The sequence below is a fragment of the Castor canadensis genome, chromosome X (assembly GCF_047511655.1).
Source record: "Castor canadensis chromosome X, mCasCan1.hap1v2, whole genome shotgun sequence".
Taxonomy (NCBI): Eukaryota; Metazoa; Chordata; class Mammalia; order Rodentia; family Castoridae; genus Castor; species Castor canadensis.
The window spans coordinates 52,310,619-52,336,455 of NC_133405.1; the positions used below are offsets into that span (position 1 = coordinate 52,310,619).

At 35.7% G+C, this 25,837-nt stretch overlaps 1 protein-coding gene across 2 annotated transcripts in view; it reads left to right on the forward strand.

Annotated features, from left to right (window-relative positions):
* Zmat1 (zinc finger matrin-type 1) overlaps nucleotides 1–24,433 on the forward strand; it is a 39,099-nt gene extending 14,666 nt beyond the window's left edge. Inside the window, exons 2-5 of one of the 2 annotated variants that reach the window (XM_074064091.1) lie at nucleotides 871–936; nucleotides 1,739–2,177; nucleotides 17,907–18,006; nucleotides 21,369–24,433. In XM_074064091.1, coding sequence (XP_073920192.1) covers nucleotides 2,120–2,177; nucleotides 17,907–18,006; nucleotides 21,369–22,530 — 1,320 coding nt within the window. In that variant the 5' untranslated portion in view covers nucleotides 871–936; nucleotides 1,739–2,119 and the 3' untranslated portion in view covers nucleotides 22,531–24,433. Of the gene's footprint in view, nucleotides 1–867; nucleotides 937–1,738; nucleotides 2,178–17,906; nucleotides 18,007–21,368 lie in introns of both variants that reach the window. The other variant, XM_074064090.1, reaches the window with a different exon arrangement.
* The last annotated feature ends 1,404 nt before the right edge of the window (nucleotides 24,434–25,837 follow it).

The window sequence follows — 25,837 nt, forward strand, 5'->3', positions numbered from 1 at the left end:
TTGCTATACCCCTTTATAAAACATTATACTGTGTGTTCAGATCAGTGTCTTTACCCTAACATAGTTATGGATGCAGTGTTTCCTAACTATATAACTGTAGCCAAAAATATAAGTTACTGAATCTCCTTTTATCCTGATAGCACATTCCTTTCTTCTTATGAATATAAGAAAGTACCACTAGCATCATCAATCAACAGTTACTTTTATTCTGATACAGACATTACAAACCTAGACAGAATGGATGCCTTATTATTTTTTTAAAAAGTCAACAGCTGGATACCAGTGGCTCAGCCAGTAATCCTAGTTTCTTGGAAGGAAGAGATCAAGAGGATCGCAATTTGAGGCTAGCCCAGGCAAATAGTTCACAAGACCCTATCTCAAAAATACCCAACACAAAAAAGTGGCTGGCCAAGTAACTGAAGTGGTAGAACACCTGCCTAGCAACAACGAGGCCCTGAGTTCAAACCCAGTACTGCCAAAAAAAAAAAAAAAAAACCACCACCACCACCAAAACCCCATCAACTTAGAAGTTGGTGTCATCTGATTTACTCTCATTAATTTCAAAGAATCATCCTGAGATGGCTCTCATGCTTTAATTTATTCCTCAAATAAGTAATGCCTGGTGCAGAACATTCCTTCCTTTCCATGACTTTATTGGACAAATTTGGTGATAGACTAGTATTTAAATTTCCGTTCTCACAGAAGGGAATTCTCTTTTATTAGAATACCTTTATCAGGTAGCCCTGTGCTGACAAAGTCCAAAGATAGAGGTTTTTTAGAGAATTCTAAATTTCTCTAATACTTTATCATGGATGTAGCTCTAACATCTGAACACATGTTGATCACTTCTCATTACAACTATTTCAGCAGGTGTACCTATTGCCACTTCTCCACAGTCAACCTTCCTGAAGCCTCCTGCTGTCAAGCCTCCTCAAGGTGGGATTAAATATAACATTATTCCTTTCTTCAATGGTACTTTGGATTTGAATAATCCAAACAAATATTGCAAGCTCTGTCCTGCTTCCTTTAATAGTCCAGTAATTGCCCAACACCTTTATGTTGGAACAAATACAAAAGAAAGGAAGCTAGGAAGACATTTGTAGACAAGATAAGAAAGAAACCTCTTCCAGCAAAATCAAATGCAAATGGTAAACAGAAAAAATTGTTCTAAACTCTTCCATGATAAATTTGTATTTTATAAAGCATACTAGTTTATTTATATACCATTTTAGTCTTATTGACTAAAATTTTAGACAAGTACAGACTTTCAAGCCATGTGGCTTGATTTTCTAGAAATGAGACCCAGAATGTTTGGAAGACATTTATTGTTTTCTAAATCAAATACAGGTATTCACATGGTTCAATGTTATCTTAGGAACATAAGAACATATTTTAAATTGGTCTCCTTTGGTGATATCATTCATTCACTAAGTATTGTTTAAATGTCTCTTGCAAGCACCACTTATATTCTTAGGAATATAAATGAGAACATACCACTCTCCCTGAGGAAGCAAGTATGTAAACTAAGTGGGCTGATATTACTGCATTGCAAGAGACCATAGTCATATATTTACATGTTTCCATGATTTTGATTGATAGAAGTGGGAAGGAGAAAATGTGAACAAAAGGTTTGGAACTTAGAAAGAATGGAAATAATTCAGGCACAATATAGAGACTGATCCTGACTGAAATGATCCACCTGCTCTGCTAACCATTTTTTTTTCATTTTCCCCCACAGGCACACTCTCACTACTAGTGTTTTTTATTCCACTTTGATATTCTCTCTTTTACTCACTTTTTTCCTCAACTCACTGTTATTTTTCATTTCTTTTCTTACCGGACTTTTCTGCTTCATGTGAAGATGTTCATTACTCCCACCTTCTTGAAGTTCTATTCTTTGTCATACTTAACTTCTCATGGTCTGTTTCTTCTCCTGTGGTTCTGTTTCTTATCTGTTTTTGGTATGGGCTCTTTTTTCATTCATTACCTAGATCGAAAGTACTCTCAGCATACCATTCTTGACCTTACTCCAGAAACATGATTCAATCTATTCCCATGGTTTTATTTCTCATGTGTATTCTAATTATCTTTCTGTCAAATTTTATACTCATGTGTCTAAATGGCAGAGACTGTTTCACCTGGACACTTCAAAGACATTCCAAGTCCATTCATCCAAGGTAGAAAACTTCAATTGTCTATGAACTCCTCAGCACCTTCTTCACTTCTTATTTCTAATGAAGCACAAGTTATGATTGCTTTACCTGCTGATTATTACTATTCCATTACCTCCTATCCTATTTTTCCCACACTAGTTTATGTCCTTCACATCTTTCTAGAGTTTTATTACTCAGACTATGAGTCGTGGATCAGTATCATTTGTATCACCTGGGAGCTTGTTACTAAAAAAGAAAAGAATCTCAAGCCCCTTTACAGACCTACTGGATAATAATTACCATTTTTAACAAGACTCCTAGATGATTTATACTTAATAAATTTTGAGAAATATTAACCTAGTCTACTGTCACAACCTCTAAATACTTTCCCTACCTCCAGTTTTGTCTCCCAAAATCCACCCTCAATTCAACAACCAGAATGTTTCACTTAAAATACAAATATTTCCATGACATTCACATTCTTTAAAAACCTTCATTGTTTCTCCATCTTTTAAGGATGAAAAATTTAAGCTCCATAACTCTCTACCTTCTTATCCCTGCCTTCCTTCTCTAGGCTTGTCCTCTATTATTTCTTGCCATAATCTATCAAGTCCAGTACCTGCAAACTGTTCATGGTTTCCAGAAAAACATTACCTTATTTCTTGTCTCTATGTCCTTATTCATGCTATATATTGTCTATAACATTCCCATGACTCTGTTCTCACTAACTCCTACTCATTCTTAAACATGTTGCTGCTGTGTGGAAGCCTTTTTATTTTTTCAAGGCTAACCTTTTGTGCTTCCTTAACCTGCATATCTAATTATCTCTCCATGTTTTATTTTCTCCCATTATAATGTAAGGCCTTTGAGGAAAGGGACTTCATATAATTTATCTTTATTTCCAATGCTAGAAATAAAAACTGATGCAGAAGTAGCCCTACCTCAACAGAGATTAGTTTAATATATGAATCAGTGAACTATTAATCATTTTTTGTGGAGTGCTCATCCTTTGTTTGTACTATTTCAGTTTCATACTTAACATGGTTCAGCATATCCCAAAAAGGTCCATAGAAATAGATGGTTTAACTAGGATTTTAAGGAATGTTGATTTAGGTAAATGTAGAAATAGAAGTGATAGGGCTTCTGAAAGTAGGAGATGCTTGAAGAAATGACAAACTCCCACTTGTTAGAGTATTTTTCCTATTTCTGAGCTGAGGGTATCTGAAATAAATGGCTTCTAGTGTAATGGCATTCAGTAAAATTTAACTGAATCAACTATATAAAGTATTTACACACATCTCAACTAAAGGAAGGGTCATTTTAGCACTCTGAAGTTTCAAGCTTAATAGAATGGGAAAAGAATGATTTTGCTGAAATTCTCACCTAATGATGGAATAGAGAGATGATCATCATTATAATTTACCCCAGCCATTGAAGTCATTTTACAGTAACCTCTGAAGCTACAGCTCGAAGTACAGATTTTTCCTGTCTTGACTATTGCTTCAATAGCAGTAAATATTTGAGTATTAAAAAAATAGCTAAAGAATTTAAATTAGCTGGTGAGGATTTCAAAGAACAGTGAAAGCAGAATCCTATATTATAAGTGAACAAATGGTAAGACAAAAACAATTTAAACTATGCCATATTAACTATTTCACTTGTTGCTCATTCTCACCTTTCTGTCTCTACATTCTTCTCTATCTGCTATTGCCTATATGTGTTTCTCCCATATCTAATTTTTTTCCCTTTTTTTTCATTATTCTCACTGCATTCTTTATGTTCCTTATCCAACCCAGGTCTTATTAGCACAGGAATGGCTACCATAATAACATGCAACTAAAGTATGTATGCATTTTTTATTTATTGTATTTTTTCATCTTACTAGTTTCTAACCCCATTGTTGAACTAAGATGCCTCACCTTCATCTATAACTCAATATATCTAAAACTAAATTAGTAATCTTCTCCAAAGCCAACTTGAATTTGCCAGTTTTTTTGTCTACTATGTTCACCTCATATTTGTGGTCTCTTGCTTCTAGTCTTGCTTAAATTCATCCTTTTTATTGTAGCCAAAGGAGATACCCTTCTAAAACACACAATTGACCAACCATGTCATTTACTGTTTAAACCATTGAAGATTTCCTAATGCAGAAAAAAAAGTCCAGGGTCCTTAGCATAACATATAAGTCCCTCTTTGATCTGACCCCTTTTACCTCTCCCATCTTGTCCCCTTATATTTTACTCTACAGCAATTCCAGGTTTTTAAGAAAAGTTTTGCTGAACACATCTATGCTTTTTCTTATTATTTCCATGTACCTACAATGTTCTTCTGAGATCCTTTCATCAACTTAACAATTTTTTCATTTTTCCAAGTTTAGGTAAGACACCATCTCTTCCAGTACCTTTCTTTTTTTTTCTTTTATTCATATGTGCATACCATGTTTGTGTCATTTCTCTCCCCTTCTCCCCACCCCCTCCTTCGCCCCCCTACCTCCGTAGCTACCAGGAAGAAACTATTTTGCTTTTATCTCTGATTTTGTTGAAGAGAAAGTATAAGCAATAATAGTAAGGACCAAGGGGTTTTGCTAGTTGAGATAAGAACAGCTATACAAGAAGTTGACTTGCATTGCTTTCCTGTACATGTGTGTTACCTAAATTAATTCTTCTCAAACTAACCTTTTCCCTAGTTCTTGGTACCCTTCTCCTATTGGTCTCTGTCACTTTAAAGTTTCTGCTTTAGTTTCTCTGCATTGAGGGCAACAATGCTATCTAGTTTTTTGGGTGTCTTACCTATCCTCATACCTCCCTTGTGTGCTCTCGCTTTATCATGTGATCAAAGTCCAATCCCCTTGTTGTGTTTACCCTTGATCTAATGTCCCCGTATAAGGGAGAACATACAATTTTTGGTCTTTTGGACCAAGCTAACCTCTCTCAGAATGATGTTCTCCAGTTCCATCCATTTACCAGTGAATGACAACATTTTGTTCTTCTTCATGGCTGCATAAAATTCCATTGTGTATAAATACCATATTTTCATAATCCATTCGTCATTAGTGAAGCATCTTGGCTGTTTCCATAACTTGGCTATTGTGAATACCACTGCAATAAGCATGGGTGTGCAGGTGCCTCTGGAGTAACCTGTGTCTCATTCTTTTGGGTATATCCCCAAGAGTGGTATTGCTGGATCATATGGTAGATCTGTTTAGATTTTTAAGAAGCCTCCAAATTTTTTTCCAGAGTGGTTGTACTAGTTTGCATTCCCACCAGCAGTGTAAAAGGGTTCCTTTTCCCCCCACATCCTCACCAACACCTGTTGTTAGTGGTGTTGCTAATGATGGCTATTCTAACAGGGGTAAGGTGGAATCTTAGTGTGATTTTAATTTTCATTTCCTTTATGGCTAGAGATGGTGAGCATTTTTCCATGTGTTTTTTGGCCATTTGAATTTCTTCTTTTGAGAAAGTTCTGTTTAGTTCATTTGCCCATTTCTTTATTGGTTCAATAATTTTGGAAGAATTCAGTTTTTTGAGTTCCTATATATTCTGCTTATCAGTCCTTTGTCTGATGTGTAGCTGGCAAATATTTTCTCTCACTTTGTGGGTGTTCTCTTCAGTTTAGAGACCATTTCTTTTGTTGAGCAGAAGCTTATTAGTTTTATGAAGTCCCATTTATCTATGCTATCTTTTAGTTGCTCAGCTGCTGGGGTTCCATTGAGAAAGTCCTTGCCTGTACCTATTAGTTCCAAAGTATTTGCTACTCTTTCCTGTACCAACTTTAGAGTTTGGGGTCTGATATTAAGATCCTCGATCCATTTTGAGTAAATACTGGTATAGGGTGATAAACATGGATCTAGTTTCAGTTTTTTGCAGACTGCTAACCAGTTTTCCCAGCAGTTTTTGTTGAAGAGGCTGTCTTTTCTCCATCGTATATTTTTAGCACCTTTGTCAAAGACAAGTTGGTTATACTTGTGTGGCTTCATATCTGGGTCCTCTATTCTGTTCCACTTGTCTCCATGTCTGTTTTTGTGCCAGTACCATGCTGTTTTTATTGCTATTGCTTTGTAATATAGTTTGAAGTCGGGTATCGTGATACCTCCAGAGTTGTTCTTTTTACTGAGTATTGCTTTGGCTATTCGTGGCCTCTTGTGTTTCCAAATAAATTTAATGGTTGATTTTTCGATCTCTTTGATGAATGTTATTGGGATTTTGATGGGAATTACATTAAACATGTAGATTGCTTTTGGGAGTATAGACATTTTTACTATGTTGATTCTACCAATCCATGAGCATGGGAGATCTCTCTACTTTCTATAGTCTTCCTCAATCTCTTTCTTCAGAAGTTTATAGTTTTCCTTGCAGAGGTCATTCACATCCTTTGTTAAGTTCACACCAAGGTATTTGATTTTTTTTGAGGTTATTGTAAATGGAATTGTTTTCATATATTCTTTCTCAGTTTGTTCTAATGATTTTTCTATGTTGATTTTGTATCCTGCTACCTTGCTATAGCTGTTGATCATGTCTAGGAGCTTTTGCGTAGCTTTTGGATCTTTAAGGTGTAGGATCATATCGTCTGCAAATAGGGATATTTTGACAGTTTCTTTACCTATTTGTATTCCTTTTATTCCTTCTTCCTGCCTAATTTCTCTGGCTAGGAATTCCAGTACTATGTTGAATAGGAGTGGAGATAGTGGGCATCCTTGTCTCATTCCTGATTTTAGAGGGAATGGTTTTAGTTTTTCACCATTAAGTATAATGCTGGCTGTAGGTTTGTCATATATAGCTTTTATAATGTTGAGGTACTTTCCTTCTATTCCTAGTTTTCTTAGAGCTTTTATCATGAAATGGTGTTGGATCTTATCAAAGGCTTTTTCTGCATCTATCGAGATGATCAACTGGTTTTTGTCTTTGCTTCTGTTAATGTGGTTTATTACATTTATTGATTTTCGTATGTTGAACCACCCCTGCATTGCTGGGATGAAGCCTACTTGGTCATGGTGAATGATCTTTTGATGTGTTGTTGAATTCGGTTTGCCATTATTTTATTGAGGATTTTTGCATCAATGTTCATTAAGGAGATTGGCCTATAGTTCTCCTTTTTGGAGGTGTCTTTGCCTGGTTTTGGGATAAGTGTAATACTGGCTTCATAAAATGTGTTTGGCAGTTTTCCTTCCCTTTCTATTTCATGGAACAGTTTAAGGAGGGTTGGTATCAGTTCTTCTTTAAAGGCCTGATAGAATTCAGCAGAGAATCCATCAGGTCCTGGACTTTTCTTTTTTGGGAGACTCTTGATTGCTGCTTCAATTTCCTTTTGTGTTACAGATCTATTCAGGTGATTAGTGTCCTCTTGGTTCAGTTTTGGATGATAATAAGTATCTATAAATCTCTCCATTTCTTCAACATTTTCAAATTTATTTGAATATAGGTTCTTAAAGTAGTCTCTGATGATTTCTTGAACTTCCATGGTGTTTGTTGTTATCTCCCCTTTTGCATTCCTGATTTTACTGTTTTGGGTTTTTGTCTCCTCATGTTATTCAGGTTTGCCAGGGGTCTATCAATCTTATTTTTTCAAATAACCAACTTTTTTTTTCAATTATTCTTTGTATGGTTTCTATTTCATTGATTTCAGCTCTTATTTTTATTATTTCTCGCCTTCTATGTTTGGGATTTGCTTGTTCTTTTTTTTCTAGGAGTTTGAGATGTATAACTGGGTCATTGATTTGAGATCTTTCAGTCTTTTTAATATATGCACTTATGGCTATAAACTTTCCTCTCAGGACTGCCTTTGCTGTTCCCATAGGTTCTGGTAGATTGTGTTTTCATTTTCATTGACTTCCAGGAACCTTTTAATTTCCTCCTTTATTTCATCAATGACCCATTGTTCAATAAGGAATGATTTACTCCGTTTCCAGCTGTTTGCATGGTTTTTGTCTTTATTTTTGTTGTTGATTTCTAGTTTATGGCATTGTGATTAGATAGAATGCATGGTATAATTTCTATTTTCTTATATTTGCTGAGGCTTGCTTTGTGCCCTAGGATATGATCTATTTTGGAGAAAGTTCCATGGTCTTCCGAGAAGAGTGTATATTGTGTAGATGTTGGATGAACTGTTCTGTAGACATCAACTAGGTTCATTTCATCTATGGTATGTTTTAGATCTAGGATTTCTTTATTGATTTTTTGTTTGGATGACCTATCTATTGATGATATGGGGTGTTAAAGTCTCTCACAACCACTGTGTTGAAGTTAGTATATGCTTTTAGGTCTTTCAGGGTATGTTTGATGAAATTGGGTGCATTGACATTAGGTGCATACAGGTTGATGATTATTATTTCCTGTTGGTCTATTTCCCCTTTTATTAGTATGGAATGTCCTTCTTTATCTCGTTTGATCAATGTAGGTTTGAAGTCTGCTTTGTCAGAGATAAGTATTGCTACTCCTGCCTGTTTTCGGGGGCCATTGGCTTGGTAAATCTTCTTCCAGCCTTTCCTCCTCAGCCTATGCTTATTTCTGTCGGTGAGATGGGTCTCCTGTAAGCAACAAATTGTTGGATCTTCCTTTTTAATCCATTTCATCAAGCGGTGCCTTTTGATGGGTGAATTAAATCCATTAACATTAAGCGTTAGTACTGATAGGTATGTGGTGATTCCTGTCATTTAGTTGTCTTAGTTGTTTGAGGGTTTGATTGTGTGTAGCAAAATCAGTGTTACTCTCTACTTTCTTGCCTTTTGTTTTCTCCAGTATACAGCCCTACCCACCTGTTGCAATTGCAGTCTTTTTTAAATTTATAGTTCGTGTGGAGAGGTGCCCCTCCTCAACCCTCCAGTGGAGTGTGCCACACTTTAGCAGCTGTTACAAGCCTTCCCCTCTCCAAGCACAGTGGGGGAGGAGGTGCCACTCCTGCCTTCTCCAGCCCTTGTTTATTTACAGTTCCATGAGGGAGTGTCCCTCCCCCCCACTCCAGTGGAGCTTTCCACATGACAGCCACTGTTACAATCATTCCCCTCTCCAAGGTTGCTTGGCGGGTCCCACCCCTCCTCCCTTCTCTGGCCAGCTTCTTTATTTACAGTTCAAGTGGGGAGTGCCCCTCCCCCACTCTTCAGAGCTCAGGATGCCCTGCCTCTTTGCTATGTGTCTCTTTTTTCAGCTGCTTGTTTATTATTCAGTTTGTTTCTTTCTTTTTTTTCCCTGGGTGGGAGTTGGTCTGTCCAGGGGGCTCTGCTGGTCTGGTCCAGGGTTGTCTGTGGGAGTACCGTGTGCCACTTAGCTCACCTGGTGGTTTGCGTCTCTCGAGCAGGTAGGAAATGGTGTCTGGTGGTGCCAGAGCCCTCCTGGTTTCTCCATTTACCATTGAGTGGGGATGCTATGCACAGGCTGGGGATGTGGAGGTGTCAGAGTTTTGCTTCTTGGTGGTTTTTCCTACAAGGCATATCTCTAGCATCTCTCCAAGATTTTACTTTAGGAAGCATGCTTTCTGCTTCTTCCCTCTAGTTGCCATCTTGGAATACTCCACCCCAGTACCTTTCTTTAGGCCACCATACTGTGTTAAGTTCCTCTGCTTCATTGTGTTCCCATACCTCTTAAGCATACCTTTCTGACTTTTTTTATGATTTTCTTAGCATATAATAGTTGTGCAGGGGAGAAATGCCCCAAACAATGTATGCACATGTGAATGAATAAATAAATAAAAAGTAGTTGTACAGGGGGATACATTGTAATCATTACATGTGTCCTTACAGTGCATCTTAGATTTACCCCCTCCATTTTTCTCTCTCTTTCCCTCTCTCCTCCTCCTTAGAACAATTTCAACAGGTTTCATTCTTCTATTTTTATCTATGGATACAAAACACATCCACCATTTCCCCTTTCCTTGTGTCCACCCCCTCGCACTGGTACTGACCCCTGGAAAGATTTATTTTTCCCTCCTGCCCTTCGTTTTTTTTTTTTTAATTAAATGTGTATTGTTAGTCCAAGATGCTTTTGTCTTGGTGCTTCTGGTCTATATATATCCTGCTTTTATCAAATTAATCCTCTCCCCTCTATTGCTTACTCATTTTCTATCACCATGTTGCCATAATCAACAGTTTACTATACAGTGTATTAGATTATATTCATATACAGATGGGTTGTTTCACTACTTTTCGTTCTTTGATATTTTCTTTCTCTCTCCCACCTCCTGTAGCCCCCTCAAACAGACTCACTAATACATTTTTGTTCTGTCACTATATATATATATATGATCAAATATATATTATCGTATGTGTTTCTTTATATATTTAACTTACAGGTCTAGCTTCCATATACAAGAGAAAACATGCAACCTTTGATGTAAGCTTGGCTTACTTTGTTTAACATGAAGTTCTCCAGTTCCATCCATTTACCTGCAAACAACATAATTTCATCCTTCTCTATGGCCAAATAAAACTCCATTGTGTATATATACCACATTTTCTTTTTTTTATTTTTGTGCTGGGTGGGAGTATATTGTGATATTTACAGAAGTTCTTAAAACATATCAAGTATATCATACCCCCTCCACCATTCCCATTTATCCCCCCCATCCACATTCCTAGAACAGTTTCAACAAATACCATTTTTCCATTTATATACATGTGTACACAGTATTTGCATTATATTCACCCTCCTACACCTTTCTCCCACCTCTTTCCCCCTCCAACTGGTACCAACCCCCTGGGAAGGACCTGTTCTGTCCTCCTGTTCTCCAATTTTGTAAAAGACAATAAATTATATTTTTGCTTAGTTAAGATAGCTACACAGGGAGTTTCCTTGTGGCACTTCCATGTATATATGTATTATAGTCTGATTTGGTTCATCTCTTCTATTTTTTTTCTTTCTACTGTAGTCCCTTTCTTATGGTTGTTTCAACCAGTTTAAAAATTCTATATTCATTCTTGTATAGAGAGTACATCAACCATATTCACCTTGTTAACTTCCTTCTTTTACTCTCCCCCTCTCATATGTGATCTTCCCTTAAGCATGACCTGTTTTTCATAATATTGCTGCATTTTTATCAGGTCTATATCCCACATATGAGAGGAAACATGAAGCTTTTGGTTTTCTGAACCTGGTTAACTTCCCTTAAGATGATGTTCTCCAGATCCATCCATTTACCTGCAAATGACAAAATTTCATTCCCCTTTGTGGCTGAAAATTTCCATTGTACATAAATACCACATTTTTTAATCCATTCATCAGTAGCGGGGCATCTTGGTTGTATCTACAGTGTAGGTATTATGAATAATGGTGCAGTAAACATAGGTGTGCAGGTACCTTTGTTGCAGACTCACTTACATTCCTTCAGGTATTTCCTTAAGAGTGGAATTGTTGGATTGTATGGCAGTTCTGTTTTTAGTTCTTTGAAGAGCTTCCAAACGTTTTTCCATTGTGGTTATGCTAATTTACATTCCTATGTCAGTGTATTTTCTTTTTTCTCCACATTCTCTCCAACATTTGTCATTGTTTGCGCTCTTGATGGTAACCATTCTAGTACAAGTGAGGTGGAATCTTAACGTGGTTTTGATTTTGATTTCCTTTATGGCCAGGGAAGCTGAGCATTTTTTCATGTGTTTTTTTAGTCATTTGGACTTCTTCCTTTGAGAAAGCTCTGCTCAGTTCTTTCGCCCATGTCTTCATTGAGTCATTGAATTTGGGGGAGTTTAGTTTTTTGAGCTCCCTGTATATTCTGGTTATCAAACCCTTGTCAGATATACAACCAGCAAAATTTTCTCCCATTCTGTGGGCAGCCATTTCAATTGGTGACCATTTCTTTTGTTGTGCAGAAGCTTTATAGTTTTATAGAGTTCCCTTTGTCAATCCTTTCTCTTAGTTGCTGAGCCATTTGAGTTCTGCTGAGGAAGTCATTGCCTATGCCTATTGCTCCCAGTGTATTCCCTGCTCTTTCTTGCACTAGCTTCAAAGTTTCAGGTCTTATATTAAGGTCCTTAATCCACTATGGGTTGATACTTGTACAGGGTGACAGACATGGATCTAGTTTCAGTTTTCTGCAGGTCAAGATACAGTTTTTCCAGCAGCATTTGTTAAAGAGGCTGTCTTTTATCCATCATTTGTCAAAAATCAGGAGTGTGTAGCTGCATGAATTCATATCTGCATCTTACTCTGTTCCTCTGGTCTTCATGTCTGTTTTTGTGCCAGTACCATGCTATTTTTATTGCTATGGCTCTGCAGTATACTTTCAAGTCAGGTATTGTGATACCTCCAGCATTGCTCTTTTTGTTCAGTATTGCCATGGCTATTCATGGTCTTTTGTGCTTCCAAATGGATTTTTCAATCTCTGTGATAAATGCCATTGGAATTTTAATAGGAATTGCATTGAACATGTAGATTGCTTTTGATAATGTAGCCATTTTCACTATGTTGATTCCACCAATCCATGAGCATGGGCGATCTTTCCATCTTCTGAGGTCATCTTCAGTTTCTTTCTTCAATAGTTTATAGTTGAGATCTTTCACACGATTTGTTAAGTTTATTCCTAAGTATTTTACTTTTTTCAGGCCATTGTAAATGGAATTATTTTCCTATATTCTATCTCAATTTGTTCATTGTTGTATACCACATTTTGTTAATCCATTCATCAGTTGTGGGGCATCTAGGTTGTTTCCAAAGCTTGGCTATTGTAAGTAGTGCATCAATAAATATGAGTGTGCAGGTGTCTCTATCATATCCTGGAGTACATTCTTTCAGATACATGCCTAGGAGTGGTATCACTGGTTCGCGTGATAGTTTCATTTTTAGTTTTTTGAGGGATCTCCATATAGCTTTTCATGTTGGTTGCACTACTTTACATTCTCACCAACAGTGTAGAACTGTTCCTTTTCCCCCCACATCTTCACCAGCAATTGTTGTTGTTATTGTTGTTGTTTGTGTTAATGTTGTGTCACCCATTTTGGCTTGGATAAGGTGGAATCTCAGTGTAGTTTTGATTTTCATTTCCTTTATGGCCAAGGATGTTGAGTATTTCTTCATATGTGTATTGACCATTTGTACTCCTTCTTTTGAGAATTCTCTCTTCAGTCAATTTGCCCATGTATTCAGTGGGTTGTTGATTCTTTAAAAGGTTAGTTTTTTAAGTTTCCTGTCATACCTCTCTTACTTCATACTTGATCTTAGCCAAAAGGCTAAGAAGGTATAAGATATAGTTGTTGTTGTTGTTTGTTAGTGGTGGTACTGGGGTTTGAACTCAGGGCCTCACACTTGCTATGCATGTATTTTACCACTTGAGCCACTCTGCCAGCCATCTTACTTTTACCAAATGATATTCAAATCCTTTGTTTTCCATAGTGGACTTGTAGGCAACCTGGCTGTTAAATTCATCCTGTAGTTTTTGCATCTAGCATGATGCTTGGTTCCACATACATAGTATTCAATCGTGGTTGGACAGAGTGAATTCAACATATCATGCTCATTTCTGTCTTTGCCATCTCTGATCTGATATGTTTACTTCTGCTTTCCTTACAATTCAAATCATTCCTGTCCTGCATGATTTATCACAAATTCCCTCACTACTTCAGCTCTTAGTATTCTCCCACTTACCTGATTTCTGGTAGTCTTTACTACTAACTAAGAATTGCATCAATTTATAGCCCCTTAAATGAATTGCTCTCCTTGAGATAACAGATTATTGTTTATTCTGAAATATTCTTCTCAGTGTTTTATATGGCAATGATTACATAGCTTTTCTCAATTCATATTTGCTTATTGATTATTGAGAGGCAGTATTGTATAGAGGATAAACATAGATTTAGAGATATATCTGAAGTCACTTGCCCAGTTGAACCTCAGATACATTGAGCAGAAAATGAAAATCTTGCAATATCAAAGGATTGAATAAGGATGAATGGATTAAGAAATATATATATACATATATATATATGTGCCCATCACAGGATAGGTTCTCAACAAAGTTTTTTGTTCTCCTGTCATAATTTGAAAACATAAATTGGACATTTTTTATTTTTCCTCGTAAGTCTCCAATTAAGCTGCTTTTAAATTTTCACATAGCTCTCAATTAGTTTTTTTCCCATTTAAGATATTAGACCAATGATTCTCAGCTTTGACTATACATTAGAATTAGGTGGGGAACTTTTAAAAATCCTGATATTCAAGCCATTCCTTCAGTTACCATCCCTGGAATCTGAGCATTAATGTTTTGTTTTCTCTTTTTTAATTCCCTGAATGATTCTGATACAGAATCAAATTGAGAACCACAATGTTAGGCTGTACATACATGTACTTCTCAATCCATGCTTTGAAAAAAAAGACATTATTAGTTCATTGAGTATGAGATAGGACTGTGATTTGTGGGGTAGGCCTCACAAATGTTAGGTTATAGAAGATTCTGAAAGGTACAAGGTATGAAGATGAGTGAGTTTTAGGGTGTACTCAGAAACAAAGAATCCTTGCAGGGCTGAGTACAGCAAATCTGAACAGGACCAAGGAGCAGTCTCTGAGGTAAGAGAATGGAGAGGGTGAGAAACAATGGAGGCAGATTATAGGCTTAGACCAGGAATTCTGACCTTTGGGCTAATGAATAGGCTTCTTATTTTCACAGAAGAGGTTCACACAGTTTTAGTATATTATTTTCTGAGATGCTCATTACCTAGAAAAAGTTAAATATTATCAGTGTTTAGAAAAGCCAAGAACTAAGGTAACAGTATTCATACCACAGTTCTAGAATGCCTCTGTTCTTTTCACATGTGACCAGCAACTCTTCTAAACCCCTATATCACCTTTATTAGCACATTACCCCTGAAGTAATTTGTGGAGAAACTAAGGAGGAACTAAATGAGAAAATATATATATATATACTTTATAATTAAAAGCACAAAATAAATGCATAAATACTGAAATTTAATCATAATCATAATGAAAATCTTTCCCTCAATAATCTAAGACAGGTGTTCAAGAATGGCTGTATAGTAAAGTCATCTGGAAAGCTTCCAAAAAGTAGAAATGTCTTCTTTCATCCCTGGAGATTCTGATTTAATTGATCTGATATGGAGCTGTAACATGAACATTTTTCCACATAATTCTAATGTATAGCCAGCTTTGAAAGCTGCTAAATTCTTCCTTCTAGCTTTTTGAAAGTACATAATTATTATTTATACTTAACTATACTATACAATAGTGCCCAAGAGCTTCTTGCCACTATCTAATTGTAACTTGGTACTCATTGACCAACCTTTCCCTATCCCTTCTGACTCCTTACTGTCCCTGGCCTATGGTGATGACCATTCAACTTTTAAATTTTCTATGACATCAAATTTTTAGATCATCTGATACTTGTTTTTCTGTGTCTGGCTTATTTCACTTTAACATAATGATCTCCAATTTCATATATGTTGTCCCAAATGACAGAATTTCATTATTGTTTAAAGGTGAATTGTATTTCATTGTATGCACTACATTTTCTTTATCCATTGATCAGTTGATGGACACTTTGTATACATTTCTTGCCAGTTGTGAATAGTGCTGCAATGAACATACTGATTTCATTGTTTTTGGATACGTATCTAGTAGTGGAACTGCATGATCATATGGCAATTCTTTTTTATTATTTTAGCAACCTCGATACTGATTACCATAATAGTTATACTAAGTTACTTTCCTACTAACAGGGTACATAGATTCTCTTTTCTCCACATCCTTACCATTACTTGGTCTGTCTGATATCAGCCAGTTTTACTAAGGTGAGGTGACATTTCATTGTGGTTTTGGTTTGTTTTTCCTTGATGATTAGTGATGGTGAGCATTTTTTCATGGACCTATTGGCCAACCGTGTTTTCATTTGGGAAATGTCTAATTTACATCAATTGCCTCTAATCATGCTATTGTTTTACCATAGAGTTTTTGGGGTTCCATATATATTCTGGATATCAACCTCTTGTCAGGTGTCTACATTGCAAATATTTTCTCCCATCTGTAGGTTATCCCTACACTTGGTCGAGCATTTCTTTTGCTGCTCGGGAGCTTTTAAGTTTGATGTAATCCTATTTGTCTATTTTTGCATTTGTTTACTGTGCTTTAGGGTCCTATCCAAACAATCCTTGCCTGTTCCAATGTTCTGAAGCATTTCCCTGTGTTTTCTTCTAGGAGCTCCAGTTCTTATGTTTAAGTGTTTAATTCATTTTGAGTTGATCTTTGTATTTGGAGAGAGATAGAGATCTAGTTATTTTATTCTGCATGTGAATATTCAGTTTTCTCAACACCAGTTATTGAAAAGATTGACCTCTTCCAAAGTGTGTTCTTAGCACTTTCATTGAAACATTTGCTCAGATTTTAATGCAAGCTCCTGAGCTTGCTTGCTGTTCCCACAATAAAAGTGGGTCAATAGTAAACAGTTCCATGTTCTTCAAAGTCAGTATCTTTACTTTCCCTTGACAGTAGTCTCTTGATTGTATGAGTAATCTTTGCTCAGACAAGGCAAATACACTTGATAATGATTATTAGCTTCCTTTAAATAATTAGGTTGTTGTTGGTTTTAAAATAATATGACCTTGGTTCCTCCTAAAATCTCTATAGAGCCAGTTGATTGCCTCCTTCGTGGAGTGGAATTGCTTTTTTATGTGCCTCATTAAATTTATTATTTTGCTTTTTCTGACCAGGGAGAAAGTGGATACATGATGAGATAAAGAAACGTTTTTCTTCTGATTTTAATTTTTACCTAAGAAACAGAATAGCGAGGTAGCTGTTATACAGTTCCTGTTTTTTAACTTATTGACTTTTTAGATGTGGTAACTAGCAGTTTTCTTTTAGAATTTTGTTTTCAGCTTTTATCCTGTGAGTGGGGCTCACTGAATCTCTCTCTTTTCTAAAATCTGTGGAAATTACTTTTGGTTACTAATGCAGTACAGTGGTTTCAGGTAAGAGAGTAAAAATTTGCTTTTGTTTCTTTTTAATTGTTTGAGATATTTCAGGTTTTGGTTGGGTGGAAAAAGAATTAGAGACACTCAGGCATAGAGGTGCATACCTTAAATCCCAGCTATTTGGGAAGCAGATATAAGAGGATTATAGTTCAAGATCAGCCCAGGCCAAAAAAAAATTAGGAGGTCTTATTTCAAAAACAAGCTAGGTAAGGTAGCACATATCTGTAATCCCAACTACCTGGGCTGTAGAAGTAGGAGGACCGTGGTCCAAGGTTAGTCTGGACAAAAAAAATACAGAACCCTGTCTGAAAAACAAAAATTAGAAGCAAAAGGACTAGAGGCATGGTTCAAATTGGTGGAGCACTTGTCTAGCAAGCATGAGGTCTTGAGTTTAATCCTCAGTACCATCAAAAAGAAAAAAAGTTAAGGGCAAAAAAAAGAGGTTGGCGGTGAGGGGGACAGGGGGGAGAAATGACTCAAATAATGTATGCACATGTAAATTAAAAAAAAGAGGTTGGCTGAGGAATTAATAATAAAGTTTGGTTGGCCATGCTAAATTTTAGGTGCCTGCTATAATACATGTAGCAACAATAAGCAAGCAGATAGCAGATTCTTAGAAAATAAATCAAGGCTAGAGACATTGTGTAGTGTAAAGAATTCTGGGTATTCAATTAAAAAACACAAGCTCTGAGAGGCTAACTCTACCACTAACTGGCTCGGTGACTTTGCTAAGTCATGTTACCTCTCTGGACTCAATCTGTATTGGGAAAATTCAAGTAGATGATCTCCAATAAATTTTTATCCAGCTCTAACAGTTGTATCCATCTGACCTTTTTATCTTGAACTCTACTTTTCAGCAGTTAATGAGCGAACCTATGTATGTCATATTTGCACCATCACCTTTACATCTTTGGATATGTTCCGGTCCCACATGCAAGGAAGTGAACATCAAATTAAGTAAGTGTTTTTGCCAAAATATTCTTATGATAACAAAGACCAAATATTTGCACAAGTACTCTTTCATATATTTTACAAACTTTCTAATATTCATTTCCCTATGAGTTGAACCTACATATGGTTGGCAATATTTGTAACATATTGTACCCTAATGACCCCAAGGAAGTTTTCTGGTCTCAGTAGTGTACTGACAGCTGATAAGTTGGTAACCTTCCTGAACAGACAGCATTGTCATTCTTTGGAGAAATGCCCAAGGATCATTTCAGCTTAACCATACAAATTCAAAGTATCTCTAGAAAATTGGGTTAGTTCTAGGGACTCAGTGATCCAGTCATCATTCTTCCAGTAAGGTATAATGGTCTTGCTGTTAAACAGACGTAAATCAGAATGCCTGATCCATCTTTTTACAAAGTCTGTAACATTGGACAGCTTTGACACAAGACTCTTATAAGGAAATAGAATTAGAAGAATAAGGTAGCTGTACTGGCACATGGTAGGAGTTCAATAAATGTTTAGTCAATACTGTTATTTTATGGAGAGGAGAACTGAGGAGTGTTATAGTTGGCTTTTGTTTAAAATCACAGCATTTTATTCAAGAAAAGTGTTTATATTATTTGAATCTGAATATCTAGGAGCTAAACTGTCAGACTTGCCAAATTAAGTTACGGTTAGATATTTTTAAAAAGAAACTCTACAAAGAAGAATGAAATTTTGTCATTTTCAGGTAAATGGATGGAACTGAACAGCATCATCTTAAGTAAAGTTAGCCAGGCTCAGAAGGCTCTCTAATATGTGGAATATAGACCTAATACAAATGCAGCAATATTATGAAACTCTGGTTACACTAAGGGGAGGTCATGCACAGGAGAGGTAGGGAAACTAAGAACTTGAATATGGTTGATATACTTGTTACACAAGAATGAATATAGAAATCTTAAACCAGCTGAAACCACTATAACAAAGGGACTAAGAAATGAAGAAAATTAGAGGAGATAAACCAGTCGGGGCTATAACACATACATACATGGAAATGTCACAAGGAAACTACTTGGGTAGTTACCTTTATCTCAAACAAGCAAAATGTCATGTTTTTCTTTTTTATCTTTTCTCTTTTTTTCTTGTACAAAATAGGAGAACAGGAGGGCAGAACAGGTTCTGCCAGGGGAAGGGAAGGTTGGTACCAGTGGGAAGGGGAAAGTGGCAGGGAAGGGCACTGGTGGCTCACACCTATAATCCTAGCTACTCAGGAGGCAGAGATCAAGAGGATCTCAGTTCAAAGCCAGCTTGGGCAAATAGTTCCCAAGACTCTATCTCAAAAAAACCCATCACAAAAAGGGCTGGTAGAGTGGCTCAAGGTGTAGGACCTGAGTTCAAGCCCCAGTACTGCAAAAAAAAAATGTGTACACATGTATGTAAATGCAAAAATGATTCCTGTTGAAACTATTCCAGGAATTAGGGGAGGGGGGAATAAAGGAGAGTGGCGGAGGAGGTGAATTCAATTATGATATATTTGATACATTGTAAGAACCTTTGTAAATGTCACAGTGTACCCCCACCCAGCACAACAATAAAGGGGAAAAAAGTAAATGCCCATCACGTTTGTACATCTATACAAGGTACTGGTGAATTAATACATTGAAAATATTATGGCATTCAGATCAGATCATCTGCTAAGGCATTAAATTTTAATGGTTTTTATTCATACATCCTAACATGTCTTAGTATTTGTAGTATTACCACCGTGTAGATATGTCTATTCCTTTATGCCCATCCTCCTGTTTATCTCAGGCCTGAGAATTTTTTATTAACATATATTGATTGCACAAAATAATGAGTTTCATTGTGACATTTCCATACATGTATATAACACATTTGATCATATTTGCCTTCTATTAGCTTCTCTCCCCCTAAATCCCCCCTTCCCTAGTAGTACATCTTCTATTTTCACATCTTTTTTAAAAAATCTAGAGTCCATATATCAGAGAAAACATGCAATACTCATTGTGCCGAGAATGGCTTATTTCGCTTAATATGATGTTCTCCAGTTCCATTCATTCTTCTGCAAATGACATGATTTTGTTCTGTATGGCCAAATAATACTGTATTTTGCATATATACCACATTTTCTTTATTCACTCATCTGTCACTGGTAACTAGGCTGATTCTGTAACTTGGCTATTGTGAATCATATGCTGATTTTGGTTCCTTTGGTATATAGCCAGTAGAGGTATAACTGAATCATATGGCAGTTTTATTTTTAGGTTTTTGAGGATCTTCCATACTTATTCTATAGTGCCTGGATTAATTTACGTTCCAAACAATAGTGAACAAAGGTCACTTTCTCCCTGCAGCTTCACCAGTATTGTTATTTCCTTTCTTAATTATTGCCATTCTGACTATGGTAAGATGGAATTTCAATGTAATTTCAATTTTCATTTTCCTGATGGCTGAAAATACTGAACATTTTTCATCTATTTATTAGCTATTGGCATTTCTTCTTTATAAAATTTCTATTTCACTTCATTTTCCTTTCGATTCACTGGATTATTTGTTCTTTGCTGTTTAATTTTTTGAGTTCTTCATATATTCTTGAAATTAATCCTTTCAGAAAATAGCTATCAAAGATTTTCTCCAATTATGTAGGCTCTCTTCACTCTGGTAATAGTTTGCTTGGCTGTGCAGAAGCTTTTTAATTTGCTGTGTATACCTCTTGACTGCAGACTCAAGTTAAGACAATGACCCCTACATGACTATTTTGTTGCAGCACCTGTAGCTGAACTGGGACATACAGTACCAGCTCGCTAGTGCAGATCATAAATCTCCTGTCTTACACTTTATTTTTGCAATGTTCCAGATTACACACTCCTGGAAACTCACCAAGAGTTTCCTTCACTTTTTTGCTTATAACCCCTTTCCCTAACCTCAAACTACACATTGGATATTAGGCTCTCTGTTTCTTTTATAGTTCTATTGTCCAATATTTCTGCGTTTTGCCTGATTGCTGACTATCTACTATTTCCCTCTAGTGCCTTTCCATCACATCCCACCTGTAGGGACAGGTGTAGACACGCATTTGTTCTTTTGTTTTAGTCTCCTGGAGATATAGTAAAGTGCTGGGTGCCTCTAACCTGCCATCTTCCAACTCCAAAAAATGTTTTTTGCATAAAAATTGTGAGGTGCCTGTAAGAGTTTATGCTAAAATAAAAGTCATTTTATAGTTTTTATGAGGTAGGTTTTTATAATTTATTTACTTTTTTGATTGGCTTTTATTTTGTTTGTTTAGACTAATATTTCTGAGAGCAAAGAAAGCACTCAGAATAAAATATTCTAGTAACAATAAGTTCCTATTATCTTCTTTTCAGAGAATCCTTTGTTATCAACATAGTGAAGAATTCAAGAAAGATACAAGACTATTGCCAAGATGAATGTGCAGATTACATCAAAGTGTATAAATCCAGAGAACTAGAGACCAAGAATTGTTCCAGAAAGATGGAAGAGAATTCTTTGGAAATCCATTGGCACAGAGAAGTTGTTGATTACAGACATAAAGTGTTTGAGCAAAAACTCCCATTTGAGACTTTCCAGACATGCCCAGGTCCATATAACAATTCACAAGTAGTAGAAAACCAGTTACCTCATTGCTTCCCTGTTCATTCAAAGACACATGACTCTTTCCAAGATGAACTTGAAGATTACATCAAAGTGCAGAAAGCCAGAGGATTAGATCCCAAGATTTGTTTTAGAAACATGAGAGAAAACTCTGTGGACCATGGGTACAGAGAAATGGTTGGTTCTGAACCCAGACAAAGAACATGTCAGCAAAGTTTTTCATTTGAGACTTCTCAGACCTACCAACGACAATATAATAGTTCTCCAGTGGAAGACCAGTTACCTCATTGGTTACCATCTCATTCAAAGAGGACAAATGACTCTTTCCAAGAGGAACTTGAAGATTACATCAAAGTGCAGCAATCCAGAGGGTTAGAACCAAAGACTTGTTTCAGAAAAATAGTCAATAGCTCTTTGAAAACTTACAACAACAAATGGATACAAGACTCTATGAGCCATTGTCAGCTCACCAGAGACTATCTAGAAAAACCAGTACCCTTGAGTCTCAGTAAGCAAAAACATAACTCTGATTCAGACAGTATAGAATGTAAAGTTTACAAGCACCTCTCCTCAGAAAACAATACCAGTCACCAGCAAGCAGATTATAAACGACAACATCAGAAGAAAAAACAATACCTGGATGAAGGCAAAGAAAAGTCAGAGAAAGATCAGACCAAACATAAAAGGAAAAAGAGTTATGAGGATATAGATTTAGACAAAGGCAAGAACATCAAACATAGTAAAAGAAAGGAAGATAAAGTCAGAGTCAATTCAAAGCTTAAGCATCGAAAAAAGAAAAAAAAGCATGATATATACTCTGAGAAAGAACGTAAGCACAGGAAAGAGAAAAAAAAATCTGTTGAGGAAAGAACTGAAGAGGAAATACTTTGGGATGAGTCAATTCTTGGATTTTGAGTTTTAAGTTTACCCACGGAAGATTTAAAGAAAAACAGTATTGATTTAGATAAAGATAGGTGTATATAACAAAAGGCGAGGTAGATATAGTGTCAGTTCAGGAAAGCTTAGTTTGTGTGTGTGTGTGTACAAAAATTGAAATTGAGTTGAAAGAAGAAACAAACATACAAGAAAATCTAAATCTAGCCTTTGAGAAAGAACATAAAATACAATAACATAAGACAAGACAGGAGAGTCAATACTTTGAGGTGAGTCTGCTCTTGGATTTTGAACTTTTAGTTTTGTATACCCAAGAATTAATTGAAAAAAATCAGTTAAGAAAATGAATTTAGATAAAAACAAGAACATCAGATAAGAAGTAGATGAGTCAGTGTCAGTTCAGGAAAGTTAGATTTCCTCCGTTCCCTCTCTCCCTCCCTTTTTTCCTTCCTTCCTTTCTTCCTTCCTTCCTTCCTCTTTTTTTCTTTTTCTTGAAACTTAATTGAAAGAAGAAACACAAAAGCCTAAAGCTGGCCTCTGAGAAAAAAGAATATAAGAACACAAGAAGATCAAAACAGAGAAAGAAATCTATTGAAGAAAAGACAGAAGACTCAGTGTTTGGGATGAGTCTTCTTTTGGAGTTTAAACTTTCCCATTTGTTTTCTTAAGATTGAAGAAATGGGATGAAAATTTTGGTTTCGTAAATTTGTGTTATTTGAATTTTTCTATGTGGACAAGCCAGGAGAAGCAAAAAGTATTCAATGTGTCTTTTTCTCAAAATATTATCCCTCATTTTCTGAAAAAAAAGAAAAATTATTGTTTCATACATATTATGTAATTTTCCTAAGTGGAGTTGTCTGTACTTTGTTCATCAAGTTGCAGTGATAGTGAATTACTTATCCATGGAAGATAATTTATTTTCAATGAGAGAATTACCAAACATTGCATTCGACAGCCATACCACCTTGAATTCACCCCATCTTGTTTGATCTTGGAAACATAGTCAAGCCTGTGGGAAATCAGGCCTTGCAGAATCCATTCTTTTTTGGGTTTGTGTTACTGCTGGTGGCATTTTATTATAGTTGTGTGTTTGTTCTTGCTTCTCAGTTTTCTCCAAGGAAAATGTATGAAACAATTTAGGCTGATTTGTTTTCTTTCTTAAATCTAATTTGCAGTGTATTTTTGTATTTTCTAGTTTTGAAAGTGGAAAAATAGTCTATAATAAGCTTAGATGATATATACTTTTTAAAAGTTCTCAGAAAGTGCTGATAAAAAGTCTATATTCTGGAAATGTTTACATTAAAGTGTTTTAATTTCTACATATTGCTTTATGTAAATGATCATTTTCCTCCTGAAGATGATTGTTCTAAGAGTGAGAAGGGCAGTAATTAAAGAGTCTGCACTTAATCCTCTGAGGAGATCACACTGTAAAGCTGCAATAATTTCACTTCTACATATTGCCTAGTAGAAACTAATACTTAGTCTTAAGCTCAGTTTTAGGTTGGAAAAATCATCAATTAAATACTTGAAACTGAAGAAGGAAAATTTTATAAGTAGTAAAAGATCATGAGAGTTTGTTTGATTTTGTTTTTTTTTATTCTAGTGCTCCCTTTTTATGATCAGCACCTCCTGTAAGCATTTAAACATCATTATATCATAGAAAGTGTGATGACCCAGATTCTGGTCATAGTTCCATCAAGTTACTGTTTGAAGTACAAGTATTCAATAGGTTGGAATTGATTCTGATGCAGTATGTTGAATCAGAATCCAAAATGGAGTCCAAAAAATAAGCCATAGTAGTCCGTTCATATGCTAATCCTATCAAAAAAGTAAGTAAATTTTGATAGCAGCATATCTGCAGTTAGGCAAGCAATTTAGTAGTTGTTTTTCCCCTTTGAGATTCGAATAAAATGGTAAATATATACTGAAGCATTATATTATTGTTTGGCTTTATACCTAGTTGAATGAATAGTCCCAAACACTGAGATGGTAATGAAACCAACTTTTCTTCCATGAGATTGTTGGTATAAGATTATTTTGTGCCACAGTATCCCCCCTCCTCCTTTTACAAACATTTGGTGTACTAGTGAAAGGAGAGGGTGAAGAACCAGGGTAGAACAAGTAAGCTAAATTGTCAGCCACAAAACTGGCAAATTCTATTTTGAAAAAAAAATACACAAAAATGGACTTTGTCACAGCAAATGTTAGACAAGATTAGATGAATTGTTAACTTTTTAAATTGATAAATTCATTTGCAGAAGTCATTTTGTGTCCAAATCTGTTGGAGGGATTCAAAAATATATTTCATAAGAATATTGAATAGATACCAAATTACTGTGATTTTTTTCCAAAATATATGAAAATAGTTGCATTAAAATTAGCCACATGTGGGCTATAGGGTGTGGCTCAAGCAGTAGAGTGCCTGCCTAGAAAGGCAAGACCCTGAGTTCAAACCCCAGTACTATCAAAAAAAATTAGTTACACATCATTTTAATCTATAGTGGATAAGTCATGCATTTTTTAAAAAAAAATGGATAGTGGAAGAAAGTGAAAGGGTACCTATCGATTCCAGTCACTATTGACTTGCCCTAGAAAAATGATTTTTCAAAGACTTTAGGACAGAAGCTATTTTGCCAAACATAAATGTTATGCTAACTACAAAACTTTTAATTTTCTGGTGACAAGGACCTGGAGCCCAACTTTGGTGCGTTTGCTGTCCTCCCATTCTCTGCCTCTAAGCACTTGGAGATAAGAGTATATGTAGGTCAAGATATTTAAATACATATGCAGGATCAAAACTCCACTTCTGGAGTTGAGTGCTGAATCTATTAGATGAAATTTAATAGTATAGATTGTAAATCCTGCACTTGGTTATTGAAGGCAATACAAAAATATATTTGAAAAGACACAGTTTAAGATATTACATGGGAAAACAATATTGGGAGATGTATTACATATTTGATTTGAAAGAATAATATCCAGACATAAAATCACATATGAACTGAGGAAAATATATTTACAACAGTATTCAGAAGAAGCTAATTAATAGTACCTAACTTCAGAGATACAACCTGAACTAGATAAAAGACACAGGAGGCAAACAGGCTGAATTTGGAAAAATAATATTCAACTTTTTCAAATTATAAATTTCCAAAATTAGAATTTTCAAAAAAATTACTGTCTTTAGAAAAAATTGATTACCTTGTCACTTGCATACATTGAGCAAATAATAATAACTCTCAGTATTTTGCCAGGAAGGATCCTGAAGAAAGAAAAATGAACACAAGTTCACTTCCACAAAAAGTTCACAATGCAATAGAGGAAATGG